This window comes from Lutra lutra, chromosome 7 (genome assembly GCF_902655055.1).
Source record: "Lutra lutra chromosome 7, mLutLut1.2, whole genome shotgun sequence".
NCBI classification, from domain to species: Eukaryota; Metazoa; Chordata; class Mammalia; order Carnivora; family Mustelidae; genus Lutra; species Lutra lutra.
Window position 1 is genome coordinate 102,376,218 of NC_062284.1, and position 26,775 is coordinate 102,402,992.

Below are 26,775 nucleotides of genomic sequence, written 5' to 3' on the forward strand. Positions count from 1 at the left end.
ACAGGAAGTGTATGGTAGACTCTACAAATTAGGTAAGTAGTGGTGTCTTGTATTCACTTGACAGCTATGAAACACAAACCATGCAGAATAGTCTAAAACAAAGGCAAGATGGACCTTCAATCGATGTCGAATAAATAGTGACATACTATATTCAATAAAAGATCCTTCAATTTGATTTCTTAGAAGTGCACAGCCCCTTTAACTTATGGTTTTCCCTTTGAGAGCAAAGGGTTCATCATTTGAGATAATGCCCTCTGCCACTACAAACAAATCATTTTAGCCTCAGAACAAGTTTTAGAAATCTTTATAGCCTTGTTAAATTCTCCCTCACCCATTCCGATCTTTGCCAAGTGGTTCCTATTTATTTTGCCTCTCAGTTTTTTCCAGAGAAAGTGAACTGTTGAATCTGTGTGGCTCACGCAAAGGCCACAACTGAGCCAGGCAGGTAATGGCAACTCCAAAAGGGAGAGGAGGTGAGAAAAAAAATGAGAAGCCAGAAGTCCTTTCATGTTAACATTTTATTTAAACCAGTACAAGCACCATGCTTAACAGAAGACTGTCCAAAATAAACATGCAATATGAACTAGCAGAGACTGAAATCACAGCTTTAAGAAGTTGTGCCAGTTGTTGAGTTTGTTAAATGATGACAGGGAACTGTTAAAATTCACAAGACTAAACCATTAATGTTTCAAGCCTCCTAAATGAGATTATATTGGACCATCCAGATCAGTGGGAACTGCCCTGGCAAGTTAGTGATCTCAAACAATATTCAAGTAATATATGTGTATGAACTATACTCCAAAAAGCAAGAAAACACAGTTTCTATCACAACCTTAACATAGTTGTTCTGAATATTATAGGAACATGGTCACTGATTTGAAATGTCAAACGGCATAACAAGAAACAAATTTCTCAAGAATATTCAACTTGGGACCATTGGTGTTAAGTCACCTAAAAAGATTTACATTCTCCCAGAAATACAAAATAGATTTGTCCAGAAATGTTTGAGACACTTTTCCACACAAGTTGTAAAGGCTCAAATTCTATAGATTCCAGTATTATCAGTCCATTGAACAAACAGGGAAAGCAACCGTACTAAGAATATTTGAATTGACAGAATACAAGTTACTTTCTACTTCCACCAAATATCAGCATTTAAACTCTCATGAAAATATCTATTCATCACTAGTCCACATTATGGATTAATGACATTGCTCAGGTTTTAAAGTAGTCCAAACGTTTTTTTAAGTATACCTTCCTTACTATCTATATAGGTGGGGAACAAAGACAGCCAAATTTCATTTGGCAATGAATTCCTCTAACTGGAAATTTTTAGTTAAAGTGTCAGACCAGGATACAGTTTATGGCTACATTTGACTCCTGAAAATAGGAGATAAAAGGGGAGAGAAAAGTGCTGACAGACATTTTGCTACAAAGGGTTGTAACGGTAATAAAAAATTTAGTAACACCCTCTTAAACAAGAGTATGTTTAACTGCACTATGCATTTGGTAAACTTTTTAGAAATAGACAATTTGAACATTTATTTTAGAAGTCAATTAAACAAAAAATGGTCTAACAACCTTTCTCCTAACATGATTGCTTCAATACCAGAACAAAGCGAAGACTATTCAAAACTCTGACATTTTGGAATTTCAGCATAGTAACCTGAGAACAGTTTTCTTCATATGTCATTTATGTTGCCACCAAAACCGTACTAAAAACATGCTAGGATTACTAGTTGACTCTATTAGATGCTATGCAGAACTTATGCAAGGCCAACAATTTCAAAACTAATGCTGACTTAGAAGACCATGAAGGAGGTTCCCAGGAAAAAAGCTGATGCCAAAAGGGAAAGATTGTGACATAAATGGGAATGGCTGCACCAGAAAGCTATGGAATGTAAAAACTGGAATTATCCAATCTGGAGTTATTATATGAGAGAAGGCAGAAAAAGAGAGCAAATTGAACATATACTTGAAAAGAAGAATGCAAAATTTGGTTACATGGAAGGGAAGTTTACATAAAAGTCTGAGAACATTCTAGAGCATTGGATGTGTAAATCTCCCTAATCTCCCTATAGGACAGAGGGAGCCAAAACATGTTGTTGTCTTGCAAAATACATGTTATTGATAAGGAGTCAAACAAGCTCAAAATGCATGATTTATCACAGCTCTTTGTCCCTGTTAGAGAACAGGGGAACTAAGTTCTGTTTATAGAAGTCAGTAGCCTCTGACAATATGGAGGACTTTCAAATTTGAAAACTAAACAAAACAACTAAAACATGCAAGACAAAATAAAGAACCTCATTAAAAAATACATTCTTGCAGCACTAGTTTCTCTTATTGCTGCAAACATGGTGAAATGAAATCTTATTTCCTTCATTTAAAAACATTAAAAACACTCTCATTCACCTGGGTTATATCTGCATTTCCACAGAATTATAAGCATTATTTTCCAATATCAAAATAGCTGTTTAAAGAATTCATAATTTGTAAACTTCCTGGGTGAAGGTGTCTCTTTCTCTCTCTCTCTCTCTCTCTCTCGCCCCCTGAAAACTGGAATAAAGAATCCTTCCCATTCATTAACCAAAACAAATGCCCACTCTAGCACTTCCTCTTCTCCAACTAACTTCCTATTGCTTCCCGTTTTTTAGATTAGTGAAGCCAAACAGTGTTGGCCACAAAAGAATCAATATTGTGAAAATTCCAACTATCTTTACCTCTTTATTAGTGCTGGCACAGAAACCTTAAAAAAAAAAAAAAAAGCAGAGAATATAAAAATGAAAAATACACCGACATAAAATAATGCCTTTATAGTTTTGAAATGACTAAGATATTCTTAATATAAGAATTCACTCACCAAATTTGGTTAGTCTTTAGAGTCCTAAGACCTTTTGTCAAATTAATGTTGAACAGTTACTTGTATGTTGTTCTTAAAGTACACTATATATTAAAATCCTTGTTTTATGCCAAGGATGCCAACAAGACGTATGTCCAGTTCAGAATATCTTCTGACATTTAGGATAGAAGATGTAATTTCTACTGATGTGTTAATGTTATTAACTCCGGCCAAGATTTTAAGATAAGTTAATTTTTCCTATGGCACAAGGGTAATCATAAATATACCCCAAATTATAACTTTCAACTGCCATATATTCACCAATGCAAGCAGATAGTTGGAATTTTTAAAAATATGAAGTTGATTTTATTACAAATTTCAGATAACACATTAGAAAATTGTTTTACTTGGACCCCTTACAAAAGTATTAATTTCACCAAATCTGGAATACTGGCAGTGTAAAAGTCTTAAACTAACTTTAAAGCTAACAAATCAAAGGCACAGTATTAACACATTTAAAATAACTTGTGTTCACAGGACAACATTAAGAGGTGCTTTATAAATAAGGTGTTATTAACCTAGGTGCAAAACTAGCTATGACACAACCAGGAATGAAGTTCTTGATTAGTTCCAATCTATCAATTTCCAAGACTACGATGCTATTTTCTGTAAGAAGAAAACATAATAGTCATAACTACTATAAAATCTAATACCAGACCTTAAGAATGAATGATTGATGAACAAAGTTTCTGCACTTGATTTAAAAGATACAGGAAACCACAGAAGGTATGGAATTGATGACAAGTGTACCTGTAATGTAGCTTACACTACAGTAAATTATTTTTCATGGCTCTGTATTGGGTCATTCAAGTCTTTTACCCCAAATTAATTTTAAAGATTTGACAAGTGATAATATGCTATTTTCATATATAAACTGCTAATATCCAGTATTTGTCAAAAGGAGGCAACTGTTGTCTATCACAATCTAATACCCACTTTCCAACGGTGTCTGTAAATAGTAACAAATTCTGAACCATAGGTTATAGAAATTAGTCACAAGAGTGCAAAAAGTCCCTGGAGAGAAGTAGTCCACCTAACAATTACAAATATAAGGAAACACTTTACAAATTTCATTACTATGAAGATGATTTCCCCTTTGTTCAAACTTTGAACAAATGAATAATTTTTCTTTACTGCAGGAAACAAACTGTAAGTAACAGTGCATTTTTAGGCATAAGTATTTATGTCTGGTTCCAGTATGGTCAGGTTAATACATAAATACTTTAGAAACACAGAAGTTCACATTAGTGGAAAAATCCAAGTTTCTCACGTAACCATTCTTCAGTTAGGTCTTCGGTATTTCTTATTTCAAATACCTTAAGAAAAAACGTTAGGTCATACTTTGAGACTCTCAAAAAAAAAAAAAAAATCAAACACATTGTATATAGGAGTATTAAATACCCAATTCTCCTTCCTTTCATTCATGTTGGTCAGGACTTATCTTTGTAAATTAGATATACTTTTACTTTTTTAAAATGCTAAGTACTGACTTACCAAAGTTTAGCAGTAAGATGGCATAAAACCAGAACTCTCTTAAAAGCTATGAATATTCTAAAAGAATCTATGGATCAAATCTACGAACTCTAAGAGTTCTGTACATCTTACCCATTAGAAGAGATACCCCAAGTACACAAAACTAAAATCAATCTAGTTAGTTAGGAAATGGAAGAACATACTCTAGTCTTCCACAGTTGGAGGAAAGACAAGCTGTAGATTGTTCTGAAAAGGATGGACTACAGGTCCACAGCCACCAATCTCTGCAAGAATCCGTACACACACAGGCCCAGGAAGTATAAAGGCTCTACAGAAACAATGTAATAGAGCAGAAAGGATGGGTTTGAAACCCAGCAGTGTCATTTACTATTATGCAACCCTGGGCAAGTCTTTCATCTTCTGAACCTCAGTTCTCCCATCTCCAGAACAGGCATAACATCATCAACCTCAGGACTGTGGTGAGGATTCGATGTGATTATTTATAATAGTAACTTATAAATTTTAATGCCTTAATACCAGCACTTGATGGTGTGCCGTGGGATTAGAATGGAAATGAGGCTGTTAACAGAGCTCCTTCTTATCACCCAACCCTCTTAGAGCAATTCCAGGGTGTTCCTATGGTACAAATGAGAAAAAGTAGTGTCTATAAGTTGTTGGTGTCAATGACAATTACCTGAACTAAAGGGAAAAGGCAGAGGGCACTTAAAGACATCTCATGGGCTCATGGTTAAACATTAAAGGGGAAAACACTGATGCTGTACTTAAAATAAAACCTGAAAGGAAAGGTTATTTAATATTATTTTAGTGATATAATATCCCATCTCAAAACCTTAAAAGTATATACTTTTTTCAACTAAACTAATACATGGATGTTAAATAAAGTTTGAGAATACGTACCCCTCTTATTGTTAAACTTCAATAATGCCGTAAAACAATGGGGGCATGTTAAATTTTAAGGAAAGCTTAATAAAGCTTATAAGTATTCTTAACAATTTCAGACTTGGGAACAATATACAGTTAACTACATAATATGGAATTCCTGCACAGAATGTGGTTCATTGAGCCCATGGTAAAGAGCTCTGAGAAGCTTCAATGCTTACTTTTATCTACTAGAAACTACATTATGGAAAATGAAAAACTCACAATAGATTGAATAATGGCAGAGGCTTTTCTCAAGCTGCCTATATTTTAAACGTGATTTCTGCTAATCAACTTATAATTTCCGTTCAAAAAACATACTTTGATTAAAGACTTCTATCATTCTATTTCCAAATAGTAAAACTCTTTTAAGTTTACTGCTCTAGATAACATTCACCTGAATAAAAAATACCTAACTCTTCAGCTTACTTTAGCTAATACTCTAATAATGAGGGAAAATATTATCTCAACAAGCCAGTCAAACACAAATACCACCTTGGTTAGTTCAGCTGTTTGGACTAGCTTATTCTTACTCCCAGCATACATCATCTGTTGTTCAGGCTTACACCCTGGAAAAGAGATTAGTATAGAAATGAGACTTAGAGTTTGAAAAAGTGATGGGTTTTCATTTTGTACTTCTATAATGACACATTCAGGATTTTCTTATGCACTCAGGTTTAGAGAAAGCTTCAGTCTAACTGTGTATGGGTGAATTTCAAGAGTCTTAACACTGCATACTGCCTGCACAGAGCCATAGCTAAATGACAAACAAGTCCCTGGGGTTGATAAAAATAAATGTGACTGGATCTCTGCCGATCTTTTAGACCTCTGTAAATACTTACGAACTTTTCAGCACAATCTTAATTTTGACATTAAATATCAAGTTCAGTTTTATGGATGCCTAACATATATGGGTTTGGGAATGGCGATGGATCAGTGTAGGGAGATCTGCTCTGGAAAAAAGTTACAGGCTGCTTACATATTAAGTTAAAAAAGTACTGTAGCGACAGACGAATGGATAAAGAAGATGTGGTATATATACACAATGGAATACTATGCAGCCACCAAAAGAAATGAAATCTTGCCATTTGTGACGACATGGATGGAACTACAGGGTATCATGCTTAGCGAAATAAGTCAATCAGAGAAAGACAACTATCATATGATCTCCCTGATATGAGGGAGAGGAGATGCAACATGGGGGGTTAAGGGGGTAGGAGAAGAGTAAATGAAACAAGATGGGATTGGGAGGGAGACAAACCATAAGTGACTCTTAATCTCACAAAACAAACTGAGGGTTGATGGGGGGAGGGGGGTTGGGGGGGTGGGGTTATGGACAATGGGGAGGGTATGTGCTATGGTTAGTGCTGTGAAGTGTGTAAACCTGGTGATTCACAGACCTGTACCCCTGGGGATAAAAATATATTATATGTTTATAAAAAATAAAATAAAAAAAAAGTACTGTAGCTATTTTAAGTGCTAAGTAAATGATACAAGTAGTAAAGTTTGGAGAGTTTAATGTGGGCTTAAATGGTAGTAGTACTGGGAGTTCTGGGTATAATGGATATATCTTAAATAATAGGAAGTGACTTCAATATTCAACATTAGCTACTCTGGGACTATTTGTAAGGTTACAGGCATATCATCATTGAGTACTATTTTAAAGATAAATGCAAATATATATCAAAATTATACATGAAGTTCACGTACTTATACACGAAACCTAAAAAGAAAATGTATGTTGTTTTAAAATGTCACTACATTTTACATTCCTTAAAATGTATGTATGATTTGACCAAACAATTACACTTCTAGAAATTTATCCTAGAAAACAAGCAAGTTCTAATAGACGACACTTTATAGCCACTTCTTTCTAGTGATGAATTCACGTGCACATGCACACGTAACTCTATTTAGGTTATTCAACACTTCACATCTTTAAAACAAGCACACAATTAGTCTCCTAGAAAAATGGTTTAATTAGATCAGAACCAAACATGCACTACTCAAAGAAATTCACTCACCAACAGGACTGGAGAAAATAAAGCACAGAGGATATGAAACTCTTCCATCGTCATGTTGGTATTTATAACTATACACAATGAAGGTTTTTCTCAAGTTAAAGAAACTAAAATTACTGCTCTATTTGACACAAGTACTTACCAACAAAGTTTTGAAAGAAAATACACACCTGGAGAGCTAGTGAGTGGTAAATTTCTGTCCTTTCCATTTGAGCCATACCTTTATTATCATTATCTTTCCACAAAAGCATACATGAGCCCCAAAGATAAGGTATAAAAACATATAATCTGTCAAAAATAAATTTATTAAAAGTATGGATTTTTTCTAAGTTTTTACTGTAAACACATAATAATAAAGGGAATTTTTTAAAAAGGAAATAATTCATCCCACTAGTATGTCAATTTCCCATTTTTCTTAGTCCAATATGTGTGCACTTTTTGATTGTGATCATGGTGTAGGAGAAAATTTTGTAAAATACAGGACTTTTAACAAACCAACTTCATAAATAAAATTCTGACCACTAAAGAAAACAAATCTTTTTAAAGCACTAAGAAAAGGATATCGAGGTTGTCGTTCAGGTAGTTCATCTTTAAGTTCATCTGGTGAAATGCCCTGGCACCATAAAGAAAAACAACTTGTAAGCATTTTCTGACCCCTAAATCCTTAAGAAATATTCCAAGCACCCATTCTACTAACAGATATAAATTCATAACCATATACCACAACATAAAATCTTATGTTACTAAATTGTATATAACCTGAGATTACTCAACCCTCAATCCACTGAAAGCCCACTTAGTTCAGTTCCATTTATTAACAAAACAGTTGTGCTCATGTTCCAGCTATCGGGAAATAACTGAATAAGATAATAAGCCAACCAGCAAAAAAAATCAATGTCTGATTTAGGAGGAAAAAGTGAATTTCTTTTCAGTCTAAATTAGTTACTTAATTTGACAAACTAAGTGTTTAGGTTATAGCATTTTATTTTTAATTACTGGCCAAGCAATTGAGAAGTTACACCGGACATGTAGCATTATTTTCTATCACTTATTACACTGGATTTCAGTAATGTTTTAAAGAAGGTGATACAATTAGCAAGACAACATGCTACCTAATAATTAGCACAGGCTTTTCATGCATAATGAGCGTTTATTTAGACTCATTGTAAAAGTACATGTAACTAATATATCAACTCTTAGGCAATAATAATTGCTTAACTATAAAAATGTACTTAGCTGATCAAACAAACCTCAAGCTCTTCATCCAGTACCACCAGGCGCTTATCCTTATCAATCTTCACTAAAATAAAAATACAGTATAAGTAAACTGTGATTCTAATGGACCTTGATCTCCCCAACCCAGAGTCTCAGCCCTTTTTCAGGCATCTAAAATTAAAACATTAAGAAACACAAACATAAACCTCATTTGCAGTTTCGTTTATGGTCTATTAACTAGCTGAGCTTTTCAAGCAGTCAGCATTTAAAGGCTTTTACCCACAATTTCCATCACCTGATTTGCATATTTAGAATTTTATGTGAACTCCTTACATTTTCTGAGTATCTGAAGAATTTTGTAACTCAAATGCAACTTCCTACATAATAAGGTCCGAAAGGGTGACTGTAAATGAGACTGGTCTATATAACATGGTTAGAACTGCAAGGGACAAGCAGACCAGGAGTTAAGATAGAAGAACCACGACTAATTCCCAGCTTCTCCAGAGTCCAGACTTCATAGAGCAATGGGATTATTATGAGATAGTGGGTTACCAAATAGCAGTGAGATCCATTTCCCAATATACGTAACATAATCCAAAGCCAAGCTGAAATATGTTTAGATAATCTATGCCTGTATTCTTTCTATTACTCTAAAAAGTTGGCCATTTTTGGTTTTACACTAATTTCATAGTAAATTCTGTAAGATATTAAGGTCTCAAATAGCTTTACCTTTCACAGCACAAAAGCACGGACGCGAATTTTCACTTTTAAGAACTGTTTGCCTACATTGTAGTTTTTTTTTTAAGAGGTTTTTTTAAATTTATTTACTTGACAGAGAGAGAGAGACCACAAGTAGGCAGAGAGGCAGGCAGAGAGAGAGGGGGAAGCAGGCTCCCTGCCCAGCAGAGAGCCAGATGCGAGCCTATCTCAGGACCCCAAGATCATGACCCGAGGGGAGGCAGAGGCTTAACCCACTGAGCCACCCAGGCTCCCAAAACTCATTACAAGTTGTCACTACCTCATTAACTCACTCTGCCAGATGCCTCTCTGTTAAGTACAGTCTACAGAGATCTACACTGTTACCCCCTTGCCCTTCTTTCACCTTTCTAAATCCCTACCCCACATATTAAATACTACTTAAGAATATAAAAGAAATCTTGGGACGCCTGGGTGGCTCAGTTGGTTGAGCAGCTGCCTTCGGCTCAGGTCATGATCCCGGCATCCTGGGATCGAGTCCCGCATCGGGCTCCTTGCTCATCGGGGAGCCTGCTTCTCCCTCTGCCTCTGCCTGCCATTCTTTTTTTTTTTTTTTTTTAAAGATTTTATTTATTTATTTGACAGAGAGAGATCACAAGCAGGCAGAGAGGCAGGCAGAGAGAGAGGAGGAAGCAGGCTCCCTGCTGAGCAGAGAGCCCAATGCGGGGCTCGATCCCAGGACCCTGAGATCATGACCTGAGCCGAAGGCAGCAGCTTAACCCACTGAGCCACCCAGGCGCCCCTCTGCCTGCCATTCTGTCTGCCTGTGCTTGCTCTCTCTCCCTCTCTCTCTCTGACAGATAAATAAATAAAATCTTTAAAAAAAAAAAAAAGAATATAAAAGAAATCTGTATAACATCAGATAAGCTCACAGTGGGAGAGGCAATATGCAAATCATTCTTCCCACTGTCAGAAGTCAGTGACACTTAAAAGTAATCTCTATGAAACTAGCAGCTCAGGGGCGCCTGGGTGGCTCAGTGGGTTAAGCCGCTGCCTTCAGCTCAGGTCATGATCCCAGGTCCTGGGTTCGAGCCCCGGTTCGAGCCCGGGCTTTCTGCTCAGCGGGGAGCCTGCTTCCTCCTCTCTCTCTGTCTGCCTCTCTGCCTACTTGTGATTTCTCTCTGTCAAATAAATAAATAAAATCTTTAAAAAAAAAAAAAAAAACTAGCAGCTCAAATCAAGAATTGAAATAAGGCCTTAAATCACTGTGAAGACAATGCTGAACACTTTAACGTTTTAGGTGCAGGCAAAGGTTTCTGGCTCAGATTGAATGACCAGGCAATTTTTAGCCTCCTGAGAAGTTAAAGGTTGTAGTTGGATGGGTCACTACAATGACCAGGTGGCTAAGATCATCTTCTCCAGAGCTGTACAGGCAGCTGAGGAGAGAGGTAGGGCGCTCCACCTCTGTTCTGGGATAAAAGCTGTTACTTACTTTTTAAAGTGACGTAAAAGCAAGGCGAAGGGACACCTGAGTGGCTCCATCCGTTAAGATTCTCCCTTTGGCACAGGTCATGATCCCAGGGTCCTGTGATGGAGTCCCCATTCCCCCTCTCCTTGCTCAGCAGGGAGCCTGCCACTCCCCCTGCTTGTGCACACCCCTGTGCGCCTGCATTCTCTCTCTCTCTGACAAGTAAATACATAAAATCTTTTTAAAAATAAATAAATAAATAAAAGCAAGGGGGAAGATTAAAACAGAAGGAGGCAAATTATTTCCTAATGGCTCAGTTTATTCAATGTAGCTACAAGATAAAAATCAATGAAGACCATGTAACTGAGGCAATCACGTGTAGCTTACTTATAATGGCAGCATTGTTCGTTTCTTTGCGAAAACGAAACTTTCTCAGCTTTTCCACTAAATCTTCAGCGACATCACAAACCACCAAAGACTCACTCTAGAAAAGAAAAAAAATCATGTATAAAACACCGTAACTTCAGTACAAGTATATGTTAAAGTTATAAAACTGAATACCTTTAAAAACATTTACGGACATCTACAAATGTCACAGTTATGTGGGTTAACATGAAACACACAAAAACTTATAAAGGTTTTAAATCTACCAATGTTTGTATCTAAATTATACACATTTGATCATCTTACATCTAGGCTACACTTTAAGTTTCTCTTTGGCTAATAAATAGCTTAAAGAACTAGATACAATAATGTGCAACTTCATCAGAACCATAGAGGAAGAGAATATAGGAAATTCAAGGATCACTGTCTGCTGTTACAAAGTATGACGTTTTTGCACTAGGCAGGAAAGTAATCTTTATTATACTTTGAATTAATAAGACCTTGGTTCATTTTTGTGTCTCACAACTATGAAAAAATACAAATAAAGTATGAAAGATGAACCACAAGAGTAAAGACCAATAACATTTTCTATCTTAATGAAATGACTATGGGAATTTTAAAAAAGAATTATTGAGAATTATGAAAGTGAGATGCCTGGCTGGCTCAGTCTGTAAAGCACGCAACTCTTGTTCTTGGGATCATGAGTTCAAGCCCCACATTGGTTGTAGAGATTACTTTAAAAAAAAGGGGCGCCTGGGTGGCTCAGTGGGTTAAGCCGCTGCCTTCGGCTCAGGTCATGATCTCAGAGTCCTGGGATCGAGCCCCACATCGGGCTCTCTGCTCAGCAGGGAGCCTGCTTCCTCCTCTCTCTCTGCCTGCCTCTCTGCCTGCTTGTGATCTCTCTGTCAAATAAATAAATAAAATCTTTAAAAAAAAAAAAAAAAGGGGAACTATGAAAACAAAACCAGATGAACAAATATAAAAACTAAAAGCAGGGGCGCCTGGGTGGCTCAGTGGGTTGGGGCCTCTGCCTCCGTCAGCTCAGGTCATGGTCCCAGGGTCCTGGAATTGAGCCCCTCATCAGGCTTTCTGCTGAGCAGGAAGCCTGCCTGCTTCCCTCTCTCTCTCTGCCTGCTTTTCTGCCTCCTTGTGATCTCTGTCAAATAAATAAATAAAATCTTTAAAAAAACAAAACAAAACAAAACAACTAAAAGCAGCTTTTACAAATTACGAAAAAAGTAAGAGATTCATCTTCAGAAATGTGGCAAGGAAATGACCAGAGGACTCTTCTCGTAGTAATGCAAATGTATTACTGATTGTAAATACAAGCATGGATTTTTTTTTTCCCTTTTTTCAATGTGTGAAACTTTGAACACATACAAGAGAATAGTATCGTGGAACCCTATGCACCTATAATTCAGCTTCAAACATTATCAACACACAGCCAATCTTATCACATGATCACTCTCCACATTGCCTGATGGACTGTCAAAAGCCCAAAGTTATTTCAACTACAAATATTTTAGTATGTATCATTAAAATGACAGTATGTGACATTAAGAATATAAGGACAAAAACATTATCTCACCTTAAAAAACTAACAGTAATTCCAGTATCAAACAAACAGGATTCAAATTCCCCTCAATGTTTTGTTTTTTTCCCCCAGCAGTTGGTTTAATTAAGTCAGGTGCCAAACAAGGTCCACATTCTTTAATCTTTTCATATATAAGGCCCCCACCCCGAACCCCCCACCTCCACTCCTTCAAGAGAATTAGAAGAGTTCTGAGACCAATGCTAAATACAGATGTGTCATTATAACCCGAAAGGACTAATGTTGTCAATTTTAAGTTAAAACACAAATTTAATAAAAGCTTGCTTTTTTAACCTCATATTGGGTAAATGAGAGCATAGGTTAAAGCAGGAAATGGCTGTCAATTTAAATTGTCCTTTAAACTCAGAACACTGGTAATATGTAAGGTATGATATATCCCAGGATATGCTATTTACAGTAAAAAAGGGCATTCCATCAATAATTATTATCCAATGAATAAGGCTCCTGCAGGAGTCAAGTACATGCATCCTATTAGTTCTCCTTAGAGAAAGAGGTGCTAAGTCATATGGAGCTTCCTAAAGGTAGTTTCAATCCTAGTCTATTTTTTTCTATCTTTGAAGAAAGCTGTAGAGTCAAAAAACTAGACTTTTCATTCTCTCTTCAACCAAAGGTAGAACCCATCAGTGAAACGAATAAGTATTTTAGATTCCTCTTCAGGCAAAGACCAATTTATCACAAGTCTTATCTTCCACCTCTCATACTCAGAGCTGCTCGTGCAATCTTGACCTTCTAAGGACCAGGCACCAAGTGAAAAACATGCTGTGATTTAATTTATATAGCTCTTTTTGGGGGCATATTCACCCCTCCCAATACCATAATAAGATTCCTTTCTACAAGAAAAGAGACCCAGGCTCAGTCAATTCTAATTGCTTAGTAGAAGCATTTAAGAATAAGTGTAACATTCTGCAAACAACTCTATATGAGAAAATATTAACACACAGTTAAGGGCAGTGTTGAACTCACCTATTGGTTTATCCACGTCAGGAACACTTAGTGAGTGTAAGCACTGTGCTAAGTGCTGGGGATACAATCGTATAAAATTATATCGTATAAAATAAATAAATAATATGAGTCTGCCCTCAGGGAGCTTCTAATATAGTCTACACAGAACAGACCTACATCAAAAGGATCACGTAAGAAAACATACTTGTTTGCACCTGTGATAAGAACTAGGCAGGAGAAACAAAGGCTGCTGCTACAAGAACTTACGACTGAGGAAGTCCACCACAAAAGATCTGCCTGAAAAAGGTATCTGGAGGACCAAAACTGCCTATGCATAGACTCTTTGATTAAAGGGATCACAGCACATCTAAGTTAATGAAAGGCCTGCACGACTCAAGCACAGAGAATGAGCTGGAACACGGTATAACAGGAAGTTGGGCAGGGGCTGGACCACATAGGGCCCAGTGGGTCATATTTTGGTCTTTATCCTATGAGCAATGGGAAGCCACTAAAGTGTTTTAAGCAGAGTGGTTATGGGAAACGTGACGGGATCTGCATGCAGGAAACAGGCAGAGTGCCAAGATGAATAAAGCAAGACTAGTTACTTGGCAAGCTTAGTACAAAGAAGAGATGAAAAGTAGCTGAGGTTGATGGAGATGGCGCTAGTGACAGATTGGGTATTGGACAGGTGAGTTACGAAAAAGTGTTATCAAGGTGACTGGGAAGCTTCCCACTTGTGTAATAGACCAAACAATAGCTTTCACTGAGTTAAGAACACTGAGGAAGAGCAAAGAGCAGGTCTGCAGGGCAAGAGCACGAGTTCTACTTTGGACAAACTGAGGTGGCTCTGAGGCACCCAAGTGGAGAAAAGCTTCCTAGAGGATAACTAAATAATGGGATATATAGATCTGGACTGGATCTCAGAAGCAAGCGTGATAAAAATTCACAGGTCATCTGCTTACAGATAGGAGTTAACTGAAGCTATGAGTGTAAGGAAAGATGGAAAGAATACAGAATGGAAAACAAAGCATTAGACTGGAGCTTAGAACTCCTACATGTGATATTCAGGTAAGGAGAACAGTCTGCATGGGACACAAACGGTCCAATAGGAAAAGTAAGAGAAAAAAGAGAAGCCAAGGGAAAGCGTGCAGGAAGAGAATGCTTCAAAAAGGAGAGAGTAGTCAACTGCCTAGAATGCAGATGAAAAGTCAGGAAAGATAAGAACTGAAGACAGTCCCTTGGATTTGGTGACCACGACAAGATCTATTAGATGGAGGTGGGTTAAGAAATGAGTGGGAGGTCAGACATAAGACAGTGGGGGATTGTGTTTTGTTTCTAATCAGAGAAAGGAACATATTTAAACACCCGGTAGGAAAAGATCCAGCAAATTCTTGTTAGGCAATTTATTTACTGAGTTAGGCAATTTATTTTTGAGTTAGGGGTTCAATCCATTCGAGAACGGAAGCGAAAGCCCCCAGGACAAACTAAAGCTTTTGACGGTCACTTCAAGGCTAAGAACCAAAACCGTAGGTCAAAAGATTTCCAATTGCCCTAACTGGAAGAAAGCAATACGTAAAAATCCTTAAAGGCAGGCCGGGGAAGGAGGAGACAGAAGCTAAGGCGAGGCCGTGAGAATGGAATCTGAAATTTCGAGCCCTTCCTGCAAAGGCCGCCAGGCGGAAGGAGCTCAGCGCCTGTCTGCCCTCAGGCCTGGCCCGGGTCCTGGCAAATAAACTGGTGTTTGGGGCAGCCCTTCGAGGTGCCAGACCCCCGGGTCCTCCGACCCTGCAGTTGAGGAGCTGGAAGCCTCCATCCAAAAAGACCAGGCGAGAATAACCTAGCCGTACTGGCCGCACCCCAGTCCCGAGATCCGCTGGGCGGGTCGACCCCAGGCCCGGCTGGAGGATGCTGCCCTTAGGCGGGGTGGCAGCGGCGGCGGAGGGAGGCCAAGTCCCTGGCTGTGGGCACGCGCCAGCAGCCGGGGCGGAAGCGGCCTCCAACTCACCCCGGGCGCTGCCCGCCGAACTGGGCTCTGGCAAACGGGAGAGCCTGGCTGGCTGGCCCAGCCCTCCGGCCCCCGCCCTCCCGGCGGCAACTCACCATTTTCCTTCCGGCCGTCCGCGGCTCCTCGCCTTCCCTCGGGCCCCTTTAAGAATGGCACGGCTGCCGCCTCCCTTCCTGCCCCGGCGCCGGGTAGATCGCCCCCACCCATCAACGGGGCTGGCGCGGGCCGCCACGTGACGGCGGACGGCGGGAGGCGAGGCTCAAGATTCGCCAAAACGCGAGCGCCCGCTCGTTCCTGCTCCTTTTAGGAAAGGAGATTCTGTCTGCTTTAGCCAAACTCTGAGAGCAATTTCATGCTGACATAATTAAGTCAAGACAGTCGTTTCAATGGCAAGTATGTACATTGACCAGAGCCCACATTCCAAATTTAACTCTCCACTGTGTTTTTTTAAATTTATTTATTTGACAGACAGAGATCACAAGTAGGCGGAGAGGCAGGCAGAGAGAGAGGAGGAAGCAGGCTTCCCGCTAAGCAGAGAGCCCCATGCGGGGCTCGATCCCAGGACCCTGAGATCATGACCTGAGCTGAAGGCAGAGGCTTTAACCCACTGAGCCACCCAGGTGCCCCTCCACTGTATTTTTGAGCATGGAGTTCAACCCGTCCCAGAACTGAAACCAAAGCCCCCAGGACCCTCAAAGGACCCTCAAACGTAGGCATGCCTGCCTTTCCTCCACCCTCTCTGAACATCCCACCCCGGATCCCCACCATTTTCCAGGACTGAATGAATACATTTCTTTTCTCAACGGTGTTTGTTTATTGAAGTGTAATTGAATGATGACTGCTGTCTCTGTAGGTGTTATGAACCACAGCCTAATGACACTTTAAGAAGTTTCTGTAGGAGATGCGAACTTACGAGAGCAAGCTGATTTTTTAATGTGGTGAGGAAACTAGTTTGGAAGAAGCAAAGTTTGAACTCTAAATTCATGCAGTTCTGCCTTCAATAAAGAAACTCCCTACGGGCGCCTGGGTGGCTCAGGGTCCTGGGATGGAGCCCCGCATTGGGCTCTCTGCTCAGTGGGGAGCCTGCTTCCCTTCTCTCTGCCTGCCTCTCTGTCTACTTGTGATTTCTGTCAAATAAATAAATAAAATCTTTAAAAAAACAAAAACCCTCCCTGAGGCAGGATATCATTTAATAACTTGTTAGCATGTTAATAAATAATATTAAGTCAGGGCTCAAAATACATAAACTGATACAATATCTACCTTTGCTCATAAGTTAGAAAAAAGTATTAGCTTTAAGAAATTCCACAGCTCAACTACATTCTCATAGTGATCTGCCCCCATAATACTTTTTACTATGAGAAGGGGACCGGTAAGTTTGACACATACTATCTGTAACAAATGATGGAAGAGAAAATGATGTTGGTGGTCCATCAGCTTATTATATTCAACTTTAACATAGATTCTCCCACGAACTCTGCACCTTTTCCCCCAGATCTCCTCTCTCTCCATCTATAAGAGAAATTGGAGGAAATGGTGAAAAATTTAACATTAAGCTACATAACATCACACCTGATAAAAAGAAAACCCATTGTTATTTTTTCCCCTCCCCTTTCATTCTGGTTTTTTAACGTTTCCCAAGTGTTACTGGCTATGAAATGGCTGGTTTTATATCAAACCAAAGAAAGGTTGGACTGGGTATACTGACAAGATAAAAACACTGGTAAAAATGTGATTTATTTTCTTTTATGGGAGGTATAAAATTAATATAGACTATGTACAGAAACTTCTAACTCATTCTATACAAATGTTTTAACCACAAAAAATATTACAGCTATTTTAAATGGGGTTTGGAAATGCCATCCAACTTGGGTTATTCATGAAGGGGGTGGGTGGGGGTATGGCACAAAGTTCCAGAATGTTTTCCAAAACTTTTCTGCTTGGTTAACCTGTATAAAATGGTGAAGAACCTATCAATACTAAGATGTGTTGAAGTCACTGAAATGTGTTTTATCCCTGGGAAGCATCTGACATGAAGACAAGATCAGGGTCAATGGTAAAGGGGTATTCTAAGTAAAAATTAATGGAAGATCAGGATTAGAAAAATCTTTTCTGGCCTGAATTTTTTCTAAGTCCTTTTTCTCTGTAACAGCAGGCCTGCTAAAGTATATTTGTATTATTTATATATTCCCATTGTTTATTCCAGCAATAAATATTAATGAGGGCTCGTTATGTAATCAGCTCTGTCCTGGGCACCAAGATCCAAACAGATTAAACATCCCGACCATCCCGGAACTACCATTCTAATGGGGAGGAAAGGTAACAGAAAACAAGAATAAAAAATGAGTAAACAATATTGTATGTTAGAAGGTGATTAGTGTGTGGAGGGGTTAGGAAATGAGAGATTGGGAGTGCAGGGGAGGAGGGATTTGTGATTTTAAATAGGGTAGTAGTCCTACTTCTCATTAGGAAGGTCATGTCTGGGGCACCTGGGTGGCTCAGTGGGTTAAGCCTCTGCCTTTGGCTCAGGTCATGATCTCAGAGTCTTGGGATACAGCCCCACATCGGGCTCTCTGCTCAGCAGGGAGCCTGCTTCCTGCTCCCTCTCTCTGCCTGCCTTTCTGCCTACTTGTGATCTCTCTCTCTCTGTCAAATAAATAAATAAAATCTTAAAAAAAAAAAAAGGAAGGTCATGTCTGAACAAAGATTTGAAGCTGTGGAGATTACCCATGAGGATATCTGGAGGAACATTCCACATGGAGGAAACAACACTGCAAAGGCCCAGAGGCAGAAGCATACATGCTATTACAGGGGACAAAAAAAAGCAATCAAATGACTGGAGTGGATGCGCTGGGGTGAGTTGTAGATGAAGTTATAGAGGGATTGGAGGGCTGGATCTTACAGGCTTGTAAATGATCATAAGGACTCTGGCTTTTACAGAGTGAAGATATAGTGTTATTGGAGACATTGAGCAGGGGAATGATGTGGACTGTCACACATTTTAACAGGAACATTCTGACTTAGTGTCCTTTTAGGAAGATCCTTTTCTGCTGTTTTGTTAGACTGTAGGGACAGAGGGACTTCCAGAGCCAGCAAGATGGAATAACCAAGCTACAATCCCTTTTTTTCACTGATTATAACTAAAATCTCTGGACAGAGTAAAAACACAACTACCTGAGGACTCTGAAGAGTAAATAATAACAAACTAGCCAGTGAATTGAAGAAGGAAATGTTTTGATGGTCTCCTCTTCTTGCTGTTTGTGAAGGAGCATTCCTGCCCTGGGGTTATAGAGATAGCCCAACATATAACCCTCAACACTAGGCAGATGAGACTGACAGCAGTTTCCTCCTCAAATATACTCTGGGGGAGGGAGACACCAAATGCCATGCAGGGCCAGGGAGTTGCCCATGGGAACACAGTGAACAAAAAACTAGACTGTGTGAGACAGGCTTAAAGAGGGTGTGGTGCCCAGGCGGGTCACGGGAAGCCTGTCGCTGAAGAATAAGCCGGCACTGTGCATGGTCCCCACGATGAGGGTTGTCTGGGTAGAGGACCTTAACTACACGAGCAGAGTAGGGAGTAGAGCTTGAAATTAGGTCATACCCAATGTTACCAAATGTCGTGATGGCACATAACAGAAGACCTTAATTTTAGGTCTTCCACCACAAGAAGGTAGAACCTGAAGCATAACCAGTAGGGTGTCAGTGAATTTTCTTGTTCTTTTTTCTGTAATGGCCTATTTAGCCAGAGCAGCTCCATCCTGACCCTGCCCCCCACCCCTTCAGTGAACTTACTTAAAAACAAGTCCTGGAAACCAGTCCCAGGTAACAAAGCCCAAATATAAGGGTGGGTCAGGCCAGGTGGAGGTATCCGATCGGTGGGGGGTGCATACTGTTTCCCAGCTACCAAGGTGTATGGGCCCCGCCCTTTGGGTGCCAATTCTGACCAAGATGATAGGCTAGTTCAAATATCTACTATAGGGTAAATTGTAATTCAATTGCTCACTTATGTGTGACCTAGCAGGACTGTGCAGCTCTCTCTGTGTTACAATCTCATTGGTCACCTGTGCATGGCCAGGCCCAACCACATGGCCTTTGCCCTTAAAAGCTAGTCTGTAAAGAAGAGAGAGGTCGCCTCTTTGCAAGAGACGGCCCTGGCCTGTCAGTTTGATTCTCGATGCTTGGCGCGAAATAAAGCTTTGCTTGACCTTCGCTTTTTATCAGTCTCACTCCTTTGACCATGGACCCAACATTTTCCTCCTCCACTGCCTGACAGGAGAGCAGGCTGGATCAGGGAAGACTGTGGAACAGGAGAAATGTGGAAGGAATTCTTCCCCCTTCCCCTTTTTCCCTCTCGTTGCCCTGCCCTGAGAACAACACCAACCGCCAAAATCATTAGCTTTGTCTCAGCAGGGCAGGAACACTAGCACCTAAAACCTGAGAGAAAATCCATCTTTCTGTGAGGAATTTGGAAAGGGGTCCTGTTGTGCGTAGTGAAGAAGGTGTGCCGGTTATTTTTTTTTCTTCTTTTTCTCTTGCCATTTCATCTGCAGGACAAGCTCAGTCACATAGAACTGTGCAACAGTGTAAAATGGAGAGCCCCATCTTTCAGACCAGAAAAGGATAAGGGAGCCCAAGTATGTAAGGGAAGTCCTGAAGAGCAGGGTTTGAAACAGACAACAGGCACACACCCCCAGGTCCATGTGTGCAGAACACACCCACAGAAGCACAGCGAAGACTAGACAACTTACCTACAATATAAGCCATTGCTAAGACTCAGATTAACCCCAGAGTGGCTCCTGGGAGAGACAGACCCAAAGAGCATAATAAAGACCTGGAAAATTGAGCTGCCATTCTGTACCTTGATGGTGCTAATGTTGACCTAATGGTGCTAATAATGACCTCTAGGCATTTGTTAGAACTCACAGAACTGTACATGAGATGTAATGAATTTTACTGTATGTACATGACAAATTAAATTTTAAAAAAGTAAAACAAATCTAAAAAGAATAGACTATGGGAGATAGAGAAGCAAAAAAATCATTTAGGAGGCGACTGTGGTAATCCAGGAAAGACATGGCCTGGACCAATATGGAAACAGTGATTTATTTGGTGAGAAGTGCCCAGAACCAAAAGAATTTTCTGTCTCAGAGTTTCTCAACTTAGCAATACTGACATGTGGAGGTAAATAATTCTTTGTTGTGGGGTGCAATGTGGTGTGCATTGTAGGGTGTTTAGCAGAATATCAAATACCATGCAGGGCTTGGGGGAGTGGGGGTTGCACTGGAGGCCAGGAGCACCTCCCCGCACTGGGAACCAAAATGTGTCCAGACATTGCCAAATGTTGCCAGGGCAGAGAGGTGGAAAAGCAACCCCAGTCAAGAACCACCGTCCTAGATGAATGTCCTAAGCTTTGGTCCATAGACCATGTACCACATAAATCATCAGTGTCAGCTCAGTTGGAATGAGTCTCAGGTAGCCTCCCGTCACATAGTATATACATAGATGATGAAGCCCAAACCATGAGAAGTTTTTACTAGAGGGACTTGGAAGTTCAATGGACTACTAGGAGTCAGGTTATGCCGAGGTACTACCTACAAGATTTTTCACAATTCCTGTCTATGGGATTATACCCAACTGCACATTCTTTCAATTCTTTTGGGCAATAGTCTCAAAGTTTGAAACTCAGAGTTATGATGATTATTATGTTCCTACTGGTGTCTTCACATAGACATAAATTTGCCCTTCCAAGAAATAATGTAGGCTATAGAGAGACCATAGAAAATGAAAGGATTAGCAGCTCCAAGAAAATTATATAATGCAGATAATAATTTTTAAAAACATGTTAATATTTACTTGCATTTCTCTTATGAGACTTCCTCCTTGGTCAGTCAGAAGCATGCATAAGCCTCAAAGGATAAACAGAACTGTGATGCTGGGAATGCAAAAGAAAGCAAGCAGCTTTTGGCTACCAAAATGGGATTTTTGAATCCCCAGAAACACAGTAATCTAGAAAAAGCCAGAAACTACTGAGAAATTTTAAAACTCCACTAACAATTCAAAATCCAGACCATGGCAAAATTCAAAGTGGCATTCAGTCTGTGCCATGTGGTAGAGGACACTGAGGCCAGGACAGAAGGCCTGTATTTGCAGAGTGTTAAGGAGGGGAAGGCTTTCCCTTCCAATGTGCTGGAGCATGGCAAGAAAGTGGGGCTTGACTAAGTACAGCAGGCCATACTGTACCGATGTAGGCTTCCCCTCCAGGCTGCAGTCTCAGAATGGGAAGGGGGTGGGTACTGGAGGGGGTTGGAGTAAAGCATCCAAATAGGTATGGTACTGGAGAAGCTGAAGAGACTGAAATTGGCAGTCCACTTTCTCTTTAAGAAAGAAGGAAAGGAGGGGCGCCTGGGGGCCCAGTCAGTTAAGCATCCAATTCTTGATTTAGGCTACGGTCATGACCTAAGGGTTGTGAGATAGAGCCCTGCATCGTTGTTCAGCTCCTTGATGGGGCATGGAGCCTGCTTAAGATTCTCCCTCTCCCTGTGCCCCTCCTAGGATTTGCATTTGGCTCTGTACCACCTTGAACAGAAGCAATAGCGTTCAACAGTAGAGGTGGCTGCCCTGAATGGAGACTGTATTTTCCAACCTTCCTTCCAGTTAAAGGTGGGCATGAGGCTGAGCTGTGGCCAGTGGAATAAGTGGTGCCTCCTTAGAGTTTCCTTAAACAGAAGTACTCTCCTCCCTCTCTTACCTCTTTGCTGGTAGCAAGAGTATGGAAATGATGGCTGGAGCTACAACACGCATCTTGAACCATAAGGTGACCTTGGGAATGGGGGCTTCGCACGGTGGAGGAAAACAGAAGCCTGGGTCTCTTGTACTGTGCACCATATCAGTCCTGCCTTGACCCACCTCCAGACTTTCACCTGAAAGAGAAATACATCCCTATCTCAAGTGAATTACTGTTTTGTTTCAAGTTTTGTCACTTACAAATGCAATAATTTCTAACTAATAATCCACTTCACTGCAAGTCCCCGTCCCTATCCTAGTTAGAGTTACCAATACTTTTGCCTGGACTTTTTATTTTATTTTATTTATTTATTTTAAAGATTTTATTTATTTACTAGACGCAGAGAGAGATCACAAGGAGGCAGAAAGGCAGGCAGAGAGAGGGAGCGGGAAGCAGGTTCCCCACTGAGCAGAGAGCCCGATGTGGGGCTTGATCCCAGGATCCTGAGATCATGACCTGAGCCGAAACTGCCTGGACTTTTTAAAGAATCTGTTAATTGATATCCCCATATTCAATTATATCCATCCTAACCTCCTTCCAATAAGTTTTCTATACAATATCCAAAATGACTGAAAATGCAAACAGAATGTCACTCCCTGTATTAGTCTGCCTGGCTACCATAACTGAACACCACAGACCGAGTGGCTAAAACAAAAGAATTTCATTTTCTCACAGTCCTTGAGGTGAGAAGTCAAAGATCAAGGTGCCAGCAGGTTTTCTGGAGAGAACACTCTCCTTGGTTTGCAGACAGCTGCCTTCTCACTGTGTCCCACATGGACTTTTCTCTGTAGTACACTTGCACACAGAGAGCAATCTCTGGTTTCTCTCTCTCTCTCTCTCTCTTTTTTTTAATAAGGGTACTAGTCCTATTGAATTAGCATCCTACCCTTATGACCCCACTTAACTTTAATTACTTCCTTAAAGGCTCCATCTACAAATACAGTTACACTGGGGCCTAGAACTTCAGCATATGAATTTTAGGGGGATATAACTCAGTTCATAACATGCCCCTTCTTTAATCATGTCAGTAGATTTTTATTGCTCTAAGGGTACAGTTGAGTAGTTAAAATAGGAAGACTCACATATGGTCTGGGCCCTACTTATCTCTCCTTTTCATACCCCACATGCTCCTCCTCACTCCATGCTTTAGTCACATTGGCTTTTCATTTTCTCAGGTGTGCTATGATTTCTCCCACCTTAGGACCTTTGCACATGCTAGAGCTCTGTCCTAAATTCTTTCTCCCCTCCTGTTCCTTTCCTCCCCTCTTGTTCCTCTCTCCATCAGCTCTCAGCTCAATCATCTGTTTTTCAGGGAAGGTTTTCCAAATTTTCCTTATGTTTCACCATTCTCCCATTATATGCCTTCATAGCTCATGTATCTCTTTTTAATAGCACTTATTATAATTGTGCCTTTATATTTTGTTCAAGGTTCTTTGATTTTTAAAAAATTATTATTTATTTATTTGACAGACAGAGATCACAAGTAGGCAGAGAGGCAGACAGAGAGAGAGAGGAGGAGGAAGCAGGCTCCCCGCTGAGCAGAGAGCCCGATGTGGGGCTCAATCCCAGGACCCCAGGGATCACAACCTGAGCCGAAGGCAGAGGCTTTAACCCACTGAACCTCCCAGTCGCCCCCAAGGTTCTATGATTAATGTTTGTCTTTTCCATTAGATGATAAACTCCATTAGAATAGAGATATGTCATTTTGGCTTATTATTGTATCCTAATGCCTTCTACAGTGTCTGGCACATACCTGACACTCAATAAACATTTTGTGAGTGAGTAAGTAAGAGGTAAGTGGGTGGTATGTCAAACAAGGAACTCAATACTTCATCTTCAAGGATATATAGCATGGCAATCAAGGATTTGAGATGGTGGAATAAAATAATGTTTTAAAATGAAGATACAGGGACGCCTGGGTGGCTCAGTGGGTTGGGCCTCTGCCTTCGGCTCAGGTCATGGTCTCAGGGTCCTGGGATCGAGCCCTGCATCGGGCTCTCTGCTCAGCAGGGAGCCTGCTTCTCCCTCTCTCTCTCTCTGTCTGCCTCTGCCTACCTGTGATCTCTCTCTGTCAAATAAATAAATAAAATCTTTAAAAAAAATAAAATAAAATGAAGATACATGTTAAAAATTTTTTTTGCCAGCACTGTGTATTGTGTATATGTTAGAAAGAATCAATGTTGGAAGTAAAGTGACAAGTTTGAATAGTTGTAGCAGATATCCAAATGGATATCCAAATAGATATCCAGATATCCAAATGGATATCCAGATATCCAAAGCAGATATCCAAATTTGTGTTAGTTCCTGTTCCTTTTGAGAATTCTTCAGTGTAAATCAAGTTGAGTCGGTTTTAAGGTGAGTCTGGTTAGTGAATAATCCTTGTTCAGCTGTTTTCTATCTTCCAGTATGTGCTGCTGTTATTTTATTTCCTGTTCTTGTTTTTGTTGATTTATTTTTTACATCCCTTTACTGTAGTTTTAGTAGAGTTTGGGGAGAGAGCAAAATTATAGGCATATGTTTAATATGCCACTTTAACTTGGAATTCCCTGTTTTCATTATGAAAACTCTTTATCGATAGTTTATTGCAATAAAATTGCCTTTCCCACTGGCCAAGTTTTTATTTTTTTATTTTATTTTTTATTTTTTTAAATTTTTTTATTTTTTCCGCCACTGGCCAAGTTTTTAAAGTGACAATATCAAATGATCGCAAAACTGAGGATGAAAGTGTGGAAGCATACATCAGCACAGTATTTCTGGGGAGTATTGCTTCCCTAAAGGCTTAAAACGTACAAACTTTTTGAACTAAAAGTTCCACCTCTAGGAATTCACCTAAGGAAATGATTTAGCTTTAAGAATGTTCATTGCAGGGGCGCCTGGGTGGCTCAGTGGGTTGGGCATCTTCCTTCCACTCAGGTCATGATCTCTGGGTCCTGAGATGAGCCCCCTATCCGGCTCCCTGCTCAGCGGGGAGCCTGCTTCTCCTTCTCCCTTTGCCTCTTCCCCTGCTTGCGCTCTCTCTCTCTCTAATAAATAAGTAAAATCTTTTTAAAAAAATGTTCATTGCAGTGTTGTTTATGATAAAAAAAATTGTCCAGTGATAAACCATATACTATCATATATGTAGTTGTTAAAAATTATGTTTTTGAGGGCGCCTGGGTGGCTCAGTGGGTTAAAGCCTCTGCCTTCGCTCGGGTCATGATCCCAGGGTCCTGGAATCAAACCCCATATCGGGCTCTCTGCTCGGTGGGGAGCCTGCTTCTCCCTCTCTATCTGCCTGCCTCTCTGTCTACTTGTGATCTCTGTCTGTCAAATAAATAAAATTTAAAAAAAATTAGGTTGTTGAACCAAGTTGTTACACAGCGTCACTCCATACATATACTACTACTACATACATATACAACAACATATACACACACTACTCCATACAATACAGGATCATTTGCCAAAAGACCTGTGAAGCCATACAACAAATTTATCTCCTCTTTCTCCAGCATTGATTTTACTAGTGATTTGGGAGTGTGGAGGGGGTACTACTTATCTACCCCATGGTCCTCTGTCCCTTTCTTCCTTGATAACAAAACCCTAATTTGTAGCAAGGGGTGTTGCTGCTCAGAATAAAAGACTACGTTCCCCTGTCTCTGAGGTAACTGGGTGTGGCCAAGAGCTAAACGCAAACCGCTGAGCTCTCAGGGGAGGTGTGAGAGACTTCCCCGGAGGCTACCTTGGTGGAGCTGGCTGAACGGGGAGGAGGAGAAGGAATAAGCATTTCGCTCCTTTATTTAAAGGCTTCTTCTAGCTAAAAAATACATACATACATACATACATATTTTAAATTATTGTTAAAGTAAAAATGGATAGAAAAAATTCAAATATCTAATTCTAATTTGAGGGCGGTGGGGGGAGGAGAAAAGGAAGGGGAGTGGGCGGACAGTTGATGTACTTCTATGAGAATCCCGATACGCAACGCTAATTTTCGTCTATCACTAAATCCAAATTGAGAAGGCCGACAAGGCTCGTATAAACTGTTTGTGAGACTCCTTCTGGTCTTTCCTAGTCTCTAGTAGTAACTTTTCTAGATCAAACAAGAGCAGGTGCGGGACTACTTCGCTTTGTAGAACCCAAGATGCCGGCTCTTCTCCTCTCAAATTTGCCGCGGATCCAATATGCAGGATTTAGACGCTGTGACGTGGATTTCGGACCGTGCCTCCTCTCTGTGTCATCAGAAAAACCTTACCTGAGCCTTGGACAGCTTTGGCCGCGATGCGTGTTTAGAATTTGCCGCAGAAAAGCCTTCACCGCTAGGACAGACGGACGCTCTCCGGGTACCAATCCCG

The 26,775-nt window shown here is 40.2% G+C and overlaps 1 protein-coding gene across 2 annotated transcripts; it reads right to left on the reverse strand.

Moving 5' to 3' along the window:
• Window positions 1-500: 500 nt before the first annotated feature.
• GMFB (glia maturation factor beta) lies at window positions 501-26,759 on the reverse strand. 2 transcript variants are annotated; one of them, XM_047736859.1, is made up of 8 exons: window positions 26,676-26,759; window positions 22,406-22,577; window positions 11,099-11,195; window positions 8,583-8,632; window positions 7,896-7,945; window positions 7,336-7,421; window positions 5,807-5,880; window positions 501-4,215 (listed from the first exon to the last, which is right to left on the reverse strand). In XM_047736859.1, exons 2-8 carry the CDS (start codon window positions 22,466-22,468, stop codon window positions 4,144-4,146), a joined length of 492 nt encoding a protein of 163 aa, XP_047592815.1. In that variant the 5' UTR covers window positions 22,469-22,577; window positions 26,676-26,759; the 3' UTR covers window positions 501-4,143. The 2 variants fall into 2 exon arrangements, with proteins under 2 accessions (XP_047592815.1, XP_047592816.1); XM_047736860.1 differs by having other exon boundaries at window positions 7,336-7,418; window positions 26,676-26,750.
• Between the last annotated feature and the right edge of the window lie 16 nt (window positions 26,760-26,775).

What these genes read in the sequence shown, in the direction of transcription:
- GMFB (XM_047736859.1), bottom strand. Translation starts at nt 22,468, where the DNA reads ATGGTTCAAGATGCGTGTTGTAGCTCCAGCCATCATTTCCATACTCTT. An exon ending in TACTGGATGAAGAGCTTGAG is followed by an intron (nt 7,946 to 8,582) that starts GTTTGTTTGATC and finishes TTATGGTGCCAG; the next exon opens with GGCATTTCACCAGATGAACT. An exon ending in AAACAGCTGAACTAACCAAG is followed by an intron (nt 4,216 to 5,806) that starts GTGGTATTTGTG and finishes TTTTTTCTTAAG; the next exon opens with GTATTTGAAATAAGAAATAC.